Source organism: Hemibagrus wyckioides, linkage group LG10 (genome assembly GCF_019097595.1).
Source record: "Hemibagrus wyckioides isolate EC202008001 linkage group LG10, SWU_Hwy_1.0, whole genome shotgun sequence".
Lineage (NCBI taxonomy): Eukaryota > Metazoa > Chordata > Actinopteri > Siluriformes > Bagridae > Hemibagrus > Hemibagrus wyckioides.
The window spans coordinates 5,380,350-5,399,589 of record NC_080719.1 but is presented as its reverse complement, the minus strand read 5'-3'; the positions used below and the strand labels follow the sequence as shown (position 1 = coordinate 5,399,589).

At 42.1% G+C, this 19,240-nt stretch overlaps 1 protein-coding gene across 2 annotated transcripts in view; it reads right to left on the bottom strand.

Moving 5' to 3' along the window:
* The window catches only part of trip4 (thyroid hormone receptor interactor 4), a 66,007-nt gene that overhangs the window by 31,362 nt on the left and 15,405 nt on the right, over positions 1-19,240 (bottom strand). Inside the window, exon 12 of one of the 2 annotated variants that reach the window (XM_058401250.1) lies at positions 3,951-4,053. The exons of the other annotated variant lie outside the window; for it this stretch is intronic. Coding sequence (XP_058257233.1) covers positions 3,951-4,053 — 103 coding nt within the window. The remainder of the gene's footprint in view (positions 1-3,950; positions 4,054-19,240) is intronic. 2 annotated transcript variants of the gene reach the window in all.

Below are 19,240 nucleotides of genomic sequence, written 5' to 3'. Positions count from 1 at the left end.
TGACCTTACTGATAGCCGGCTTGGTCTTTTCATTCGTTCTAATAAAGTATGTGCTACAATAAAATGAAAAGCTTGTGTCCTAGACTTTTTGCAGCAGCAGCAGTTATACCTTTGAAAAGTATCCACGGTGTAATATAATAAACACAAACAGGGCTATTTCATTGAAAAAATTGCTTAATTTTGCAACAGTCACGAAATATTTGCAAGTTGCAGCAGCATTAGCAATACGTAGGGTACAATAAGGAGCATGAACCCTACTCATTAATGTCATAAGTATGGTATAGCAAATACCCTATGTATTTCATACCTTTAAAATCAATAAGTTAATAAACAAAATTTTATTGTTTCTACATTTATTCATTTAGCAGACGCTTTCATCCGAAGCGACTACAAGCGAATCGATATATCGTGCAGAGAGCAATACAAGCAGTGTGACTATACGAGAGTTTAGAGAGTAGCGCTGTAAGAGCTAGTTAGTTAAGTGCTCGAGGAAGAAGCCAAATTTTTTCAAAGCTTATGACAGATTCCGCGGTTCAGATTGAAGTTAGAAATTTGTTCCACCATTAGGCCAAAAATAATATTCCAGTTAGGATTAAACCCAAGCCAATTAAATTCTCTTCCCCATATAGCAGTTAAAGTTAATGTAGCGCAAGAACTTCTCATCCACCAAAATAATATAAATGTATGAGACCAGGCCCCTTATAGAGGAAGGAGATATAAAGCATTTAGTCATTGGATTTTGAACTAATTGGATGATCCCACAGGTTTTCATTACTGATCTCAGTGGCTGTTGTTCAAAAATAAGCCAAATAGAGCACCTTTTCATCCTAGTAAAATGGGAGATGATTCACACAACAATCTGGACTGATCAGCGTATGTGTTTCTCCATCCAACCAAAGATTAAGCAACATTCCAGGAAGCCTCAATTCTAAACGCTCAGTGGGGAGTGATAAAGACCCTGGTTTAGTGAATAGAAGGTTTAGGGTTCAAGCCCCAGCACTGCTAAGCTGAGCTCTTGAGCAAGGTCCTTAACCTTATATCCACCACATCATGGGCAACGCTAACTTCCTAACAACCTGAGCTATCTGAAGATCTGAATTTCACTCTACTGTAATGTACACTATAGGTCACTATTAAATGCCTCGGTTTCAGTCGAGGTGTTTTTGAGTTAATATTTTCCAATATATTTAAAGAGAAATGAAATCCATCAGTGAATGTTCCACTTCGTTAACGTTAGACAAGTGCAGGGAGGGCCCTGAGATATTTAAGATGAAAGGGCAACATGGCACTTTTGGGTTTTGATCAGAAAGGATGAGCGAAAAACGTTTTTAGGTCATGTTTTCAGGGCGATTATATCGTTTGTGACATTTTGAAATGGAAAACTGCGAGAAGGGAAAAATTCAATTTAGCCTAGCTAAAGCATTTCATTGAATGATAACTTGCCCCTTAAGTCCATACAAAGGGTGACATTTTCAATTCAATTCAATTTATTTGTATAGTGCTTTTAACAGAGGACATTGTATTTGACCAATGAATGCTTTGCAGTAATTTTAGCCCCGCCCATACTTCCCGAGGTCAGCTTACTCAGGCAGAAATGATATGTATATCAGTATTTATATAACTCATTTCTGTATAACGCACCCTCTTTATTTGCATCTGGTGTTCATTGCCCATATACGACACCTCATTTCTGTATAATGAACCCCTCTGTGTTTATACTGCTCCATTTGCACCTTCACACTCATTTGCATTCAGCTGGTCTCTGCTTCCTTACCTCATAACTTTGCACTCAATATTATTGTATATACACACACACACACACACACATCTATTTTTATCTATATACACATTACAACTCTGGTTAGATGCTAACTACATTTCATTGGCCCTGTACTTGTAACTCTGTGAAATGACAATAAACTTGAATCTAATCTAATCTAATTCAGCATAGCTACACAAACATGACAGTTATTTCTCCTTAGGTGGAAACACTGCAAAACTCCTGTGTGTGGACCGGAGCCTTTTGGCTCGATTTCGCCCGTATAAGCAGCACTACAACTTACCAGGCTCCGCTGATATACAAGAAGCTGAAGCTGCAGCTGAAAACACAGAGCTGTTAGCAGGAGTGAAGGTGTGAATGACTACCGTCCTGACCGACAAGCACTTCACACCCCATTTGTTCCACGAGTGTTTGACTACAGCTAACACTCTCTACAAATTCACTATGATTAAATGTGTACTTCTGGGCTTAAAAAAAAAACCCAGCCTTTTATACATGATACAATAAACAAAGCAGGTGTAGATAAAAATAAGTCAGTAAAAGGAAATCAGTGACCTGGTTTTGAATATATGAGAGGACTAAATGGTCAGACATATGGTTGGCACATGACGAAATAAATCACTCATAAAACTCATTCACTGGTCAGAAATGAGCAGTTTTCTTCCATGTTCAATTCAATTTGATCTGTGAAGTGCTTTTAACAATAGACATTGTCACTTAGAAGCTTTGCGGAAGCGTAGAGATTCAAGATATAAAACATACACTTTACAATATAAAACAAATTGAGCAAGCCAGATGTGACTTTGACGAGGACAAACTCCCCGAGACGATAAAAAGAAAAGAACAAAAAATGACCCGAGCACATGGATCTGGTATTAAATCAATGATTATTTAATGATAGTGCAGTTCTGCAGTCCTACAGCTTCAGAGTCTAATAGCTTTCTTGCTGCATCTGAACGCTGTCATTGAGTTTGTTTGGCATTCGGGACTTAAATCACCTCTCTCTCTCTCTCTCTCTCTCTCTGACCAGTTGTTTTGATCTAGATCTGTGTATATTTGCTGTGTTCTAATCTGCCTAGAGAACCACGCCAATAAGCTTTCTCTGCGTATGTGTGGACGGTATTTATTATGTTATTATTATTAGACATGCCGTATGTTTATGGTATTTATAATATAAGATGATGAGTGATCTCTATAGACATGGAGATGGGTGTGTCCACGTGTCCTACACATACCTTATATGAACTGATTGTTCTGACCTTTATTCTAAGTTATATATGATAATGATGATTATTATTATAAGTGCTTGGTGTGGCTGCTGTGCTACACTACATTACTATCCAGAAGAAATGAGAGAAATAAGTGCCTCCTGGAGTGCCTTAATAATGAAGAAAGGGCACAAGACGTCTTTTTCGACTGGATATAACCGAATCTATAGAAACATGCAATAAAAAGTGATATCCTATAGTTTTTTTTTTCTTTCTACTGGTCATTTTATAGAAGGTAAAATATATCAAATCTTTCACAGATTTGGATGTGGGCAGGGCTAAAATCCCAGAGATACTCCTGGAGTAATTACGTTACCCAACCTCCACATGTAAAACTAATCTCAGCCAAACAAGCAGCTTTTCTGATTACATAGGATCGCTGCCTAGCTAGTGATTTGCAGTTTCTTTGAATAAAACTGATTCCTAGCATCATATGGAGCCTTCACGCTGTTTCCTGTATGTAATGCCTTTCACGTATTAGCAGCTAATCACTGACACATTACCAAGAAAAACACATATGTGAAAACAGAACTCTGCACTCCAGGGTGTTTAATTTATTCGATATTAAGCGTGAGGCTTCAATAACGGCTCTAATACGGCACGCTGCAACACAGCAACAAGCTCCTGTGAATTTCACTGAAGGTGTTCGCTGTGTTTCCAATCCATCGTGAGAAGACTGCAGCTAAACCCTGCCTGCTCCCCTGGGCAGGAGCTCAGCAGTATCTTACATTAACAGATGGGCCTCGCAATACTCTTGAGCTTGTGTGGTGTGTGTGTGTGTGTGAGAGAGAGCGAGCGAGCACAAGTGCATGTTTATGTGAATGAGAACAGAGAATAATGGTTTCTAGGACTCGGGGTGAAACCAAACGAGTCATCAAATGAAAGGCACAGGCGGGACTTACAGATCTTGTGTTTCCCTTTCATGGGGAATTTCACCAGCAGCTCCTGAGGGTTGGTGCAAATGAAGACGAATGGAGAGGCGGACTCGTCGCTGTTGTGAGGATACTGCAGAGAGATGGGGAGAGAAAGAGAGAGGGGAGAAACAATGAGGCTGGTTCAGGAAGGAAAGGCTTTTCAAGCGGCGTAATTGATAGAAAGCACGCGGCAGAGTTCGAAATTGACTGACACTTTCATGAGAAAGGTGACATCTATCTAATCTGTTGGGGTAGCTCTGTGGGTCATCTTATTTCCTCGCCGCTATCAGATGGTGCTGTGATTGCATCTCGGCAGTCAGGAAACACAACACCCCCTTTTTTCCCCCCTCTCTTGCGGTCTCTTAAAATGGAGCTAAAAAAAAAACCAGTCCAGGGCTTTTAGCAGCGTTGTACATGCTGTACGTGTACCTGTGGCGACTTCTTATAGCTGAACAAACCGTTGGCCCATTACAGTACGATTGCTTATTACAATGCGTGCCTGAGGAAACAGACAGCAGCTGCCAAACACATTTTGCTATTTAAAAAAAACAAAAAAACAAAAAACATGGCAGCCGTGCAAAATTCCTGTTAGTGAAATCTCTGGTTTATGCATTCTTGCCTGGCCTGTAGATAAGCAAGCGTTTGGAATACTCCAGTGTTTGATAAGGTTAATCGGAGCTGGCAGAAATTCTGAGGAAAGACAGAACAAAAGCGCATAGTGTGTGTGTGTGGGTGTGTGTGTGTAGGCTGAGGCCTATTTAAAGGGTGACAGACTGCTCGATGGCTCAGTGAGAATAATGGAGCATCAGGCTTTAACAACAGAGAGATCGGCTACTCTTTTATAGCCCTCTTTTATTGAATCCGGTGGCTCTGCCTCAATCCCCTCATTTGCCATAAACCACTGACTTGATTGATACTCCATATTAATCTCAAATCAAAATGCAGTTAATGCTTGAGGAAGGGGGTCGTGGTTAAAACCTAACTACGCAGGACTAAGTATTTGGTTAGGTTAGAAGAAGAAGAAGCAGGAAAAAAAAAAAAATAATAATAATCCCCTGCATACTCTGAATAATCGGACAATTTGTCAGTTAAGGCTCTGCATTCCATCCTCGTCTGCGTAATTAGGATTTAGAGCTGTGGAATTTAACTGCCCTAAATCCCCGTCTCCGTGTGATTGCTCCAATTACATGGTAATTGAAAAAGCCTGTAATATTTCACATTCAATTTAGGCACATTTAGTAAAAGTTGTGCGTAAATTTTCGGGTATTGCAATCCAAACTAAAAATTCTTCGGAAAAGTTGATCAGCCAACATGACGGATTTATTTTTAATGATCTACAGAAAGCAATTCCAATAATGCAGCTCAGCCACTTCAGCTACCACAGTCACCAAAGGCTAATTTCCTCTTCCTTTTATAAGACGCCATTAATTTTTGCAGTTACATTTACGACAATTGGCAGACGTCCTTATACAGAGTGACTTACATTTTTATCTCATTTTATACAACTGGGAAATTGAGGGTTAAGAGCCTTGCTCAGGGTGCCAGCCAGATGGACCTGGGATTCAAACTCACAACCTTCTGATCAGTAGTCCAACACCTTAACCACAAAGCTACCACATCCCATTTTTGCTCATTTTATACACTTGTCCTGGATTGCTTTCCTTCAAGTTATTAACACAAAAGATTTTACAAATTTGTTTGCGCATTCAAAATAAACAGGCATATTCGTATTCGGTTTACAAAATTGCAGTCATTCGTTGCCAAGAACACAATTTGAAGCAGATCAGTGGAAGTTCACATAAGTGAGTACCCGTAAGATACATGCATTTTTCTAAAACTGGATTTTCACAAATAACAGATTTCTCCGGCAGACAACTTCCAAATAAATTCTTTCGCATCCATTTTAATAAGCAATACCCAAGGAAAGTAGGATGGCAGGCTGGTGAGACGCGATCTGAACTAAAGAGCGTTTCCCTCAGCCCACACACTTTTTTCCTAACATCGGACACACGCTGGAAAACAAGTCTTCCAGCAGAAAACAATGATAAAAGGCAGCTGCAACAATTTGCTGACAAGGTGCCAGATAAGTGAAAGCACCTTATTTTTTTTTCTGTGGCCCGAGATGTTGGCAGCATGTCACGGCAATAAAGAACTGCGATGAGAGATTCATATTGTCCGTGCTGAAGTGTGGCAGGCTGAGAGAGTGACCCTTCTGCCAGAACACATCATGGGACTAGAGAGCCACGGCCCACCCATGTCCCGACAGAACAAAGGAGGCTCAGAACCTTAACCAGGCGGAGGAATGATGAATCCGGGGGACGGCTGCCCTGTTCCCTGTGCCGAGCCACAGCTTTTCAGCTGCTGTCCACAATTAGGAGGCGAGACGAGCAATCTCCCCCTGCCGTGGCGCAGTGCTAATGGGGCTGTGTGGCAGCCGGGCCCGCTTGGCTGCACTCAATCTCAGCCAAATAAAAAGGGCTTCATTGGCACTAAATTCCTGATTCAGAGGGAGCTCTGTCTGTGTGTCTGTGACTGTGTGGAGGAAAAAAAGACAGAGAGAGAGAGAGAGAGAGAGAGAGAGAGAGAGCGTGCACAAAGAGGGGGTTAAGCTCAAAAACAAAAAGGGCTCAGTCAGTAAGTTGTTGGTAATGGGAAAAAGAAAGCAGATCAGCTCCTCTTACACAAGCCTGTGGGAGGTTTTTCTTTCTTTTCTTTGGAAGAAAAGAGACAAAGTCCTGCGCTGACATACGGTCGAGACGAAGAGGCCTGTTTCCAAAATAACACGCCGCGACAACGTTCATTACAGGATCGCACAGGCTGCATGCAAATCATTCATGTGTACACACAAGAGAACATGAATGAGGGTGGAGGAGAACATAAAGAATTCGAGCAGGTGATATCCTGCAAGCCAGAGGCCACATGGGAGCCACAGTGAAAGCAAACGCCTGGCTGGCATTCCAGCTGGGGCACTTAATAATGAAAAAGAAATTGCTCCTGGATATATGACTTCTCTTTCTGCTGTTATTCTACAGTAACAAAACCCTCTGGCTTATAAAGAGACAAAAAAAAAACCAACAAATTTTTACACTAATAGAATAAATCAAGATTTGAACCAGGGGATCAACTAACCAGTCTAGAAGAAATTATTTTAACCAATCAATCGAATTTGACATGTAAACGAAAATCCCGGTTACAGAGCATGTATCCCTTATACCACTATACCCACTGTTGAAATCTCAAATCTGATTGGTCGAAAGCTCTGGCTGTAATTCAAATCACAGGTCTATATTAAATGCACGGCATATCGTTCCTACAACAGCAATAAAATCCCCTCAATCATTGACCTTGTAATGCTTTCTGTAAGGTGACATTTATGCAACATTAATAAAATGAATCTGCAGCGTTGAAGCTTTCCAACTGGCAGTAAGTTTATAACCCTGGGCAAGAGTTTGTGGCTTCTTGGACACACGACAGGGCTTCTTTTGTTTTTAAACGAGTTCGGCAATCACGTAACGACAGCTAACGCTCAAACTAACTGTTTTGTGGATGTTTCACAGCATTTGCTGCAGTACGAGTGGACTAAAACATGAGGGAGTATTGAGGAGATAAAACAGTCCTATAATAACAGCACTTCTGGTCAAATTTCATTACATAAAAGAAATAAACCTAGTGCTTCAAGCTACAATGGATATATAAAAAAAGTTTACACACCCCTGTTAAAGTAGCAGGTTTTTGCAATGTGAAAAATGTTACAATTATTTCACCCTCAATGTGAAATTACAGTCTAAGGGACGGTGGTAGCTCAAGTGGTTAAGGCTCTGGGTTGTTAACCGGAAGATCGGGGTTCAAGCCCCAGCACCGCCAAGCTGCCACCGTTGGGCCCTTGTGCAAGGCCTCCAACCCAGCCCTGCTCCAGGGGCGCTGCATCATGGCTGACCCTGCGCTCTGACCCTAACCCCCAAGGATAGGATATTGGAAGAAAGAATTTCACTGTGCAGTAATGTATATCTGACAAATATAGACAACTTAAGATACAAGTGAAAAATATTTTAGGAAAACAGACATACAAGTATACACCACCCCTAAATTCTACATCGCTGAAGCACCTTCTGATATGATTACATCACTCAGTTTTTTAGGGACAGGGCCTATCAGTGTAGCCCATCTTGACATCTTGGCAACATTTTCCCCACACATTCTTGCAAAAACATTCAAGATCCAACAAACTGTAAGGAAATCTCCTGTGCAGAACCGCTTCAGGTCAGCCCCAGATTGTGGCTAGGTCACTGATCTTCAAATACATTGATCTTCTCTGGGATAAGCCGTTCCTTTGTTGATTTGGATTCATGCTTTGGGCCACTGTCATGCTTGAAGGGTGAGATGCCTTTTCATCCTCAGCTTACTAGCAGACACCTGAAGATTTTGCAATAGAAAACATGATTCCATGAATAAATTCATGAATTGCTGCATCTTCATACAAAGCCTCAGTTGTGGCTGAAGGAAAGCAGCCCTAAAGCATAATGCTAACACCACCATTCTGCACCATGGGTATGGAGATCTTTTTAATTCTTGTGGAATTATGGAATTACTTTAGTTTTTGGACTTGGTCTCATTAGACTGGGACACATTTTTCCGCATTGTTCGGGGTGATTTTGTTGAATGTTGATGCTTTTTTTGTGGGAAAAGCTTCCGTCTAGCCACCCTACCCCACAGTCCAGACATTTGCAGGTCACTTGCAAGAAGTGATCAGTACTTGGTCAGATTTTCCTGCAGCTTCTTTAATGTTGCGGTACATCTCTTGGCAGCCTCCATGGTAAGCTTTTGTCTCGTCCTTGTATTCATTTTTATCTTTATTTAGGGTTCATTTCATTGATGAAAGGCGTATAATAATTACTATCGGACATGAGATTGAACGTGGTTCATTTTAAACCTCTAAAGTGATTGTTCATCACTTCATTTGTACACACTGAGTAGAAACAGTTGATTCATCTTCTTCTCATCATTTATCCTCTTTTTTACCTGACAAAAGCCTGTCAATTTAACAGCCACGTGTAGACTTTTCATATCCATCCATTATCACGTTTTCTCGCCGTTATAAAAGTTCTGCCATAATTAATATTTCAAGCGACTCCTTCACATACAGAAAGAACTGGTGTCAAGTTGGAGTGTGCATTAATTATACAACACTGTCCAACACTGGCACTGGCGAGTTTACATAATTTATTCCTCAGTCACGAGGAAATACATGTCCAGCTATTAGAGCCTCACAGGCTGCCACTGTGTCAGTCAATCTGCCTGCAAAACCATGGCTTAATGCATACTGAAGAGCTCCCATGTGCACAGAGGCAACCATGCAAAACATCCACCAGCAGCTAGAGCTCACAGGCTCTGGGTTTGATCAAAAATAAGAGAGTCACTGAATCTACTCTCTGTTGAAGAAGAAAACAGCCCATAATCAAAAGGAAAAGCTTTCTGAATTGTACCCTTCATATTCAACCTGAGAATAGTGGTTAAGAAAATAAAAAGTGGGGGGGAGGGAAATGACCATTTTGTGAGGTCATTTATTTTGGTGGTTAGAATATGCCAAAAGTTTTCCTTGGTTCCAGCCAGTGGCGTTTTGCGTATGTATGACCTCACCTCTTGCCGCAAACAAGACCTCCTCAGAGGTGACCAGAGAAACAACTTTAGACACAACAAGCCACTGTGCTTCTGGAAAAGTTCTCACCTTCCATCTGGTTCTGTCTGTCATGCCTGACGTTGGCTCTGTTAGAAATGTCTGTTAAAGTTAATCTGGTGTTCAGCCGTGTACAAAACGAGAGTTAACAGTCAATGAAAGCTGATGTGCCTGGCTAAGCCTCTTTGTGTAAAATCTGAGTGGCTTTCTATTCGAGTGGATTATGAGATCACATGGAGTGAAACGAACATAATTGACAAAAATAACATCTCGACTTGTTCTTGAAACAAGGCTGGCTGTGGCGACAAAGAGAACCAGCAGCCTTTTGAAGAGCTCCATGCTGAAACTCAAGGAAAATCACAAATGCGCAGTGTTCCCCTGGGGATTATCAAAGCCCATGCGCTCCATCTGGATATCAAAGGCTTGACGGAAACCTCAAATTCAAACGTGATGCATGTTTTAAATAGCTCTCATCAGCTGCACAAATCTCACCTTAGCCTTTCAGCACAGCCTCGGTCAATAAATATTATGTTCAAAAGTTTGGGGGGAGTGGGGGGCAATTGCAGGGTCGCAATTGCAGGGTCTTGTTTTTTCCCTAGCCTGAACCCCCAATGTGAAATAAGAGCCATGCTTATGAGCGTGTCGGTGGGCCAGGGTGAATGTTTGCTTTGATTGTGGCCCTGGAACACGGCCCATCTGTGTTCATTCAGCTCGGCTGGAAGCCGTTGCCCCCCAGTGAACTGCTGGTTGCTCCCACAAAGCCTCACACAAGGGACAGCGAGTGGCTGGGGCAGGATGCTTTCTATTCACATCCCCCACCCCAATGTTCTTCACCTCATTAACCAGAATGAGGTTAGGAGAGAGAAGCAAGACACAAGAGAAAGCTTTGCATTCCAAGACTTAGCATACAGCAGACTTGGCCAGACAGAGTTAAAGAAGCAGGATGCCTTGCAGTCTGTGAAGCGGTAAGATCTTGTACACAAGTGATATCTCCATCTCGATATCTTAAAAGCTACGTTCGAAGGCTCTTCCAGACAGGAAATAGTGGGACGGATGAAAGCAGAGTTCTTTCTGTCTGATCAGAGAGCGTGGACTTGGCTGAGAGGGACGTGTGGAACCAGAGAAGCACGATTGAGTTTGTACACTCTGGCCCAGCAGGACTCTCCACTCAGCCTGTCAGGAAGATGGATGCCGTGGTTGACGAGGTGAAACCCGCACAGCCTGTTCCGAGCTCTGACTGACAGCTCGCTGCTTTGTGCGGCAAGAAGCTTGCCTTGGAGGATGACACACTCAGCCACATTAACAGTGGGAGTACCATTGGGACTGCCACTAATGATGGAGTTGCAGAGTAGAGAACAGGGCCACGGTGGAACAACATTTCAGCAGTTCACCAGGACTCCCTAAACAGCTGCTGGACTCCACATCGCCTTAGTTAATTAGGCCCAACAAAAACTGGCCAAAATGACAGGGTGACACAGAGTAGAGGAATTTCTCTGCAGAGGTCAATTAGACATCCGACACAGTTTTTCTCTCGGATTTTCTAATAAAACCGTTTCATTTATACAGAGCCAAAGCCCAAGGACGTTCACAAGGATCAGATTAAGTAATACAAGCAACCCAAGATAAACGTAATGTAAAACACACTCAGACATAACAGAAAATGATCGTGTGAAGGATTTAAAGAGTGTCAATACCCTGCGGTGGATAACCTTTAAAAAAAGTGTTGAAACAAGAGACTTGCAATATTCATTAATTATGATTCATTTTAACTAAAGAAATGACTCAATTTTGTGGGAAAAGAGCAGAACAGCTCATAGCACTGCAACCTCACAATTCCAGGTTGATCTATTTGTGAGGAGTTTTGCATTGTTCTCCCTGACTCCATATGGGTTTCCTGAGGTTCACCGGTTTCATCAGACCTCACAGAAACAGGCTATTGCCTCCAAGTTTGCAAGCATGGTGTCTGTTATACCTATAGACTGGCATATTCCCATCAAGTACCCAGTGTTTCTGGATCCACTGCTGGGGATGGATGATGAATTTAAAAACTGTAGTCTGGTTCTGAGTGACGTAACTGAAGTCTGTTTTTGCAAGTGGATTAATGATTGAAAGGTTGTGAGTTCAAATCCCAGGCCTTTGAGTAAGGCCCTCAACCCCCAATTGTATGAATCAGATAAATGTAAGTCGCCCTGGATAAGAGAGTCTGCCAAATGCCATAAATGCTCTATCGCCTTGAGATTGTGGAGTTCATCCGTTGCCAAGAGTCCAGGGTGGACAGTGTGGATTCAGCTGTTCTGTTGCACAAGCATCAGTGTGAACAATGTGGCTGCAGTCAAGGAGGAAGCAGGTGCTAGCCTTTACCCTCCCTGATTAGTAGCTGCCATGTCATGGGGAGAACGTGGTAGTGGGTTGGAATTATCAAATGACCAAATGTCAAAAAAAATGGAAAAATATTAATTCTTTAATGTGATTTCTGATAGTAAAGGCATTGAAGTGTCCTTAGAACATTGAAACAAGTTGAAAGTGGAAAGAAAAGTGCAAATTCGAGCCTCGTCCTGGTTAATATATGAGTCTAAACAGTGTAATGAGCACCTGAGGTGACTGGCAGCATTTGTTCCTGCATTAAAAAAACCCATTCGCAATAATGCACGTATTTGTACTACTGAGAAATCTAACAGTGCCACTAAAAACTGTTAATCATGCGCAACCAATCGTACATTAAACCCGAATTAGTTGGACCACAGCCACGCTGTAACATCAAAGCAGACGTGTACGAGAAGAAAACGTTAAGCAGATGCGTTCCTAGCCGTGACTCATTCACTAAACGTCTGTAAAAACAAAGCTGTTAGTTCAGCAAAGCACCAGCGCTTCCTTTCTGAGCAACCAGCCGTACACGCATGGAAGTCAGCTTTATCAGAGAATAAATCTAGGTCGGAGACGAGATGGCCTTGATCAAATATGCGATAAAACATTCCACTTAAATCAACAGGAAAGTGAAGTTGGTAGAAAGCCAGCTATGAATACGACCTAGAGTTTTGTTATGTGCAAATAATCACATGTGGAAACGTGAATAACACACGAGGAACGTTTTACTTAAGTGAAGGGTTCAACCGTGCTGTATTTTTTTGTGCTAGTCAGACATGCTTATATTTCGTGTTGAAACTAGCACGTCTGACAGCTATGATTATGTTAAAACAAAAAGCTTGGCATTTCTGAGCTAAACATATATTTTACGCTCTAATGTCATGCCGTCCGTCACTTTAGACGTTTGATGAATGAATACGTGTTTAGTCATTTTGTAGAACTGTAAGTCTACCCCAGGGGCTTGAGTGGAAGAACACAGGAGCTACACAAGCATGTAAAACGTCTGTTAAAAAATGCCAAAGCTCCATGTGTTAATGATTAAAAGTTCCTTTTTGAGGTTCCAGGAATACTGAGGGGGGGGGGGGGGGGGGGCACATTTCTCATTTTAAATCTGAAAATTCAGTTCGCCAACATAAGAGTTACGAGTTAAAACCTTTTTTTCATGTTACATCAAACCTTTTCGACGTGATTTCAACGAACCTCTGCCACATTTCTGCAATAACATGCATTCCGGCAACATATTTAAATCAATAATAATAGCTGTTGTACATGTTGAAACCTGGTTCAGTCGATACACATAATCTGCATCACTGCTAATGTTTACAATAAAACAAACAGCTTTACAATAAAGCAGAAATAATTACGAAGCGAAACAGGATTCTCGGCTTATCGGCGGTGGCTGGTGGTTTCCGAATAGGGGAAGCACAGGTGTGTGTTTTTGAAGTACATATATGTGGCTGTGTTTAATCTGTTTCATCTGTTGCTCTAATTCTCAGTGTGTCTTCGTATGTAAAAGGATCAAAAGGTTTTTCCCTGATCAGGCTGACGTCATTGGTAGCGTTAGCATTTACATTTACGGCATTTGGCAGACGCCTTTATCCAGAGCGGCTTACATAGATCTCATTTATACAACTGAGCAGTTGAGGGTTTAGGGCCTTGCACAAGGGCCCAGATAGGGCAACTTGGTGGTCAAAGGGATTTAAAATCACAACCTTTCGATTAGTAAGTGTTTGCTCTTTAAACTCCATTTCACTGAAGAAGGTAAAGACACTTACATTTATTTCACGTATACTGAGCTACCACTTCCCTATGTTTATTACTGTTTTCATGATCAGAGGTTGGTTATAAGGCTCATCCCCTCTGATTGATCTTCTACTCATCACATTGGAAGCTGTGCGTACGGTGAGATGAGTGCAATGAACTTGTTCAATAAACTTTCAGAACCCAATGGAACCCACCCTAGACAGCCATCGGACAGTAAAATCACACGCATGCATTACAGACACCAATCAGCCTAACACACAGGTTTTTAGACTGGGGGGAGGAAACAGGAATACCTACAAAACAGCACTCATGTAGGGCAGGGGCAGAAATCAAACCTCAAACCTAGAAGGTATGAGGCAAACGTGCTAACAACTAAGCCAGCGTGTCACTAAGCGACTCCCCATTGGAACTCATAAAAAAAAAAAATAAGAGAATGATATGCAAATTCCCAAATTTTTTTCCCTGCAGTTAAAAGAATGTAAAATAGTCAAAAAGCATTTAGACAGCATATGAATTGAATTCATTCTGGAAGGGAGTTCTTTGTATCATGAAAATTTGCATTGCAAAACGAATTTTTTCCATAAGAAAGTAAATGTAGATAAATCCGTTCCAGCCACCCAAAAATATCACCAATATTCCCAATATGAAGCGTATGTAAACTGTATGGCTGCTTACTAAGAACTGACCCAAGCCAAGCATTCCATGTCAAGGCTCCTCACAGGAAGTCATGCCACCAAACTTGGGCTAAAAATAGAACAGACCGCCCACACCACCAATCTGTCAACAAAAAAACGTGTGGAAAATCACCTAGCCTTTCCACGTTCACAAACAAGTTTTGAACGGCTCCCAGATGTACGCACAACTTAAGTCAGCGTTCGGTTCGCTCGTATGCCGTAAATGCTTCGTATGTTGATGCAAATTTCACTATTAAACTATTAAGGTAGAGGAAAACGATTAAGGTAGGGCATTCGTATGCCGAGGTTCCACTGCATATACAACATACTTTTGTCGCACGCTCTCATGAATTCTTCAGTCTAAGATGTGCACTAAGCTCACCACCGCTGTATTACTATAATACAACCATTTTTTCCTCCATTATTCTCCCTTATTTGCTCACCTGTTCCCCAAATCCCACCGAGAACCATCTCTCCCTGATCACATCACCGCTACCAGCTGTTGGGGCTGAAGGCTAAACGTGTTTCCACCAAAACACTCGAAGACAACCATCAGTTTCTTTTTGGTTCACTGTGTTTAACAAGACAGATCAGATTATACTGCCATCCCTCCAAGAGCCAGTTTTGCTCTCTGGACTCCGGGATGCTCAGGCATCGATCTCACGATCTACAGATGACACATTTCTGTTGCACCACTCCCTTAAGAGCTGGGATCCCCTTTTCAGTGAGAAGAATCCATGGCACACAGACCCCAGAAACCTTTCTCCGTCCTGGATATATAATGTGTAGTAGGACAAATCTTCATAAGAACAGCATTGTATGACATTCTCTCTGGCTTTTGCATTGTTTTCACAGTACTGGCAAATGCATCTTACACTAAAGAAAGGTTGTAAAAAGAAAGGGAAAAAACACTGGAGTGTTCCATTAAAGGTGCAAAATGTATCCATGGTAAGTGCGAAGTAAATATTCATGGCTTTCGAAGACCTCAATAAAACATTTACAGTTCTCCATTCACCATTAACAGGAAGGCATTGGCAATATTATTAAAGCGACAGTAAGTGACCAATAAAAGTGCAGATGCACTCTGCAGCTTTGCTCCTCTATTAATTGACTGAGTTTACTTTAACGCTCACAGCATGTTATACAATACACGAGCGTTTCTGCCTACGGTTGTTTGATTAGACTTGGGCTAAATCTTTTACAGCAAGCATCCTGAATGAGCTGCTTTAATGAAAAATATCTGTTATGTTACATATAATCCACTTTTCGCTAGTTTACAAACTAAGACGTTATCGTTCAAGTATGCAAACAGGTACACGTCTCACGGAAGCATGAGATCGTCGTATGATTCCCGTCCAGCGTTAATACGAATTGCTGATTTATTCCCTCGGCACTGCCACGGTTAAAAGAGCTGAAAAGAGCACGAGAGGCAGCGATACATGCCCGATGTGATTTAAAGCCGGGTCGTAAGACTGTGCACTCTGATAAAGAGATTTATACTTCTGATTGTTTGATTCGTTTTCTAGAACAGCAGCTCTGACAGTAGTGCAGGCTGTAATTCACAGCGCAGGTTAATGTTAATGTGCGATAAAAAAAATAATGTTATCGCTTCTGTGGTAAGAGCTTTTTCACAGGGACTTGTCCGGCAAACACTCCACAAAGTCCAAGTCAAATAGTGAATGGAATGAAAAAGTGCTGTGGATTTAACAAAAGGGAAAAAAGTATAATCCTTCTTTCTATAAGGAGACATGGTTTATTTATTCATTATTTTTACCGTTTATGGAATGAGTCTCCAGTTTCAGTTATATGTAAGTTTGCCTCCACCCTTTATGAAAAAGGTGTCCCAAATAACATACCTCACTCTATATGCACTTTAGTGCATGTCTTTAAGAAGGGTAGAATCATCTCAAATGGAACACTAACCAGTGATTATTACTAACGTTGGGGCAGTTGTGGTTCACATGGTTCAGGCTCTGGGTTGTTGATTGAAGGATTGGGGTTCACGCCCCAGTACCACCAAGCTCCACTGTTAGGCAACTGAGGAAGGCCCTTAACCCTCCCTGCTTTAGGGGTGCTGCACCCCTGCTCCCTGACCCCTCAGCTGGGTTGATGGCAAAATACACCAAACTCGTGTAATGCTAGCTTTAGAAGAATACGTTGAAATATAAATCATACAATGTGCGTAATTTATAAGACACCTGTCCATCTAAACTTCGTCCGCCTTCCAGTGTCAACGACTGGTAGCCCCGCCCCTCTTCCTCTACATAAGCAAAGCTGCGAGTGTTAAGTGCATGAAGTGTCCGACGCTCCACACTTTCTTTTCAGTTGAATAAATGCATTATTGTTGGAGTGTGCTACTTCTTGTGGGAATCTTCGGTGTGAAAACACTACATTACTCAGGCTAATGATACTACGGAGTATTGATGTAGCATTGTCTGTGATGTGGGACACACCCAAAGGACTTTTTCCTAACATGACCAAAAAAAAAAAGCTGATGAGGAAACATCTGTTTCTATCTGAAGCTTAAACAGGATCTAATACGTCCCACAACATTTAAATAAACAATAAATGTCTAATATTTTCGGAGTGATGTTTATTAAGAAATGAGAAATTGTAATTTTGTTAAAGCGTTAAAGGAATAAAACTCCACATGGTGGAAACAGTAGCTGTGCTTCATACTGGGCTGCATCACATCACCCCATTGATTATTTTTTCAGCCAAGTGTTTCATTCTCCATATTTATGTAAAAACAGATGACATTACACTATTGCCACGTTTTCCCATTAATAAAATCATTCCAAGTGAAATTCAAAACAAAACGGCATTTCAAACGTTTTTAGATGAAACATAATATTAACAGTTATTCTGGAACGTTCCCCAACCAAATAATTGAACTGCTGATAAAGAGAAAGCAGTGATATTGATGTGTATGCTTATCCCACCATCCATTTTTCATCCTCCACTTGTAGTCACACTGCCTGGAAAATGGCCTTATTTCTTTTTCAGGCCTCTGGTGACGTGTAGCTGGTTCGGCTTGTCACTCTGAGTGAGTCAGGACCCTGCTGGTTGTATTGTACGCAGTGCTGCAGAATCACATGCTGTCTGACCTCTCCACTATGGCAAAACGCCCAGCAGGGAAAGCAGTACTGTGTATATGTATGCATGCATGTGTGTGTATGTGTGTGGTGAGTGAGAGAGTGAGTGAGTTGGGGGAGGGCAATCTGTTTCATGCCTCGCATACAGAGGCAGAGAGTATAAGAAGATGGTTCGGGGTGGTGGGGGTAGGGGGTGATGGAGGAAATAGGGCTGTCTCAGCTTGGCAGGGCTCCAGCGTGGCAACTCAGTGTGCATCTCCCTCTGGAGGGAATCTTTGCAGCGTATAAATATCACATTACCACACAAGGAAACACAGACATCAGCTGGCCCTTTAACCCGCACTAACAAGGCCAACCACCCTCCGCTAATCTCGCCACTGGGCCTGTTGGAGGCCGAGAGGATCCCGACTGGTCCAGCCTGCAGAAAGCTGAACATAAAGCGCACGGACAGGAGTGCTGCCAAAAACGAGGTGGAACCGAGGGGATAATTAATAAGAGATGCCTCGACGATATGGTCTTTAATCCTCAAAGCCGGAGGAAGGAAATTTATCGCACGTGTAGCACGTCGTAAATGCCACCGTGGATGTTGATATTTTTCTTAAGCATATTTATTAAGTTAATTACACTGACTATTATATTTGTTAGACAGAAATATCAACTCAATGTAAACAGCTCTAAACAAGCTAAGGTTCTAAGGATTAACACCAGTCCCTGTGCTCACGATTCGTAGATGGATTTCCGAAAGCATACGTGCTCAAACGCTGGCGATGTCAACAAGACGTTGTCCCTGATTAGTCGATGCAGATCGATGCAGCACTCAGCTACAGTCATGGGGAAATGACACCCCCCCCCACCACCACCACCACCACCACCAGTGCTCATATCTGGCTGGCTAAGAAAGAGCCGTGGTGACAGAAGAATGGATGCGCCTGTAATCACCCTGACACGGCAGGCTGCTGAACGACTCCGGACTGACAAAGATATGAAGGCTCCATTCTAGGTTGGGATCAATACAATCAGCTGCAGCTGAACAGGCAGGCGAGAAACGTGGGGATGAATGGCGTGTCCCCGTTTGAAAAGGAGAGAGAAGGGGGTGGTGGTGGAGAGGGGGGTTATATGGTTGCGAGTGGACGACTGGATTATCTGTGGTTTGGCAGACAGGCAGCTTGTTTGCTTTGTGCTGGAGGTGTTGGACAAAAAACAATATCTTCTCTACTAAAAAAAATTGTTGCCAGTGTTTAATAGTGTAATGGATTCAAATCATGGCCATGAGTGTGACATTTACATTTCATGACCTATTAGAAGATTGAAAACTGTCTGTGTTTGCTTTTCGAGGTACATGTGAAGTGTGTAAGCCAACAACCTGTGTTGTCTGATTTTATTATTCCTTAAAGGAAAGGAAAGGAAAGATGAGGCAACAAGGACAGAGGATGGAGGGTTTCCACACTAATCCATGGCATGGTGGAGTGGATCAATATCTTAGTGCACGGTAATAAACGCAGCACGACTGTTAAAGTACCTCTAAACAGATGGGATATGCTGTGTGTGTGTGTGTGTTTAAGCCATCTCCCAAAAAAACCCACCCCCAGCTCCCCTCCTCCCTCCCTGAGGGGCAGTGCACTGCTGTTCCCAGCTCAGCCGAGCTTTTCTTCTTTGAGTGGGTGGGGAAACGAGCCTCTCATTCTCATTCGGGGAGGGGGGAGACAG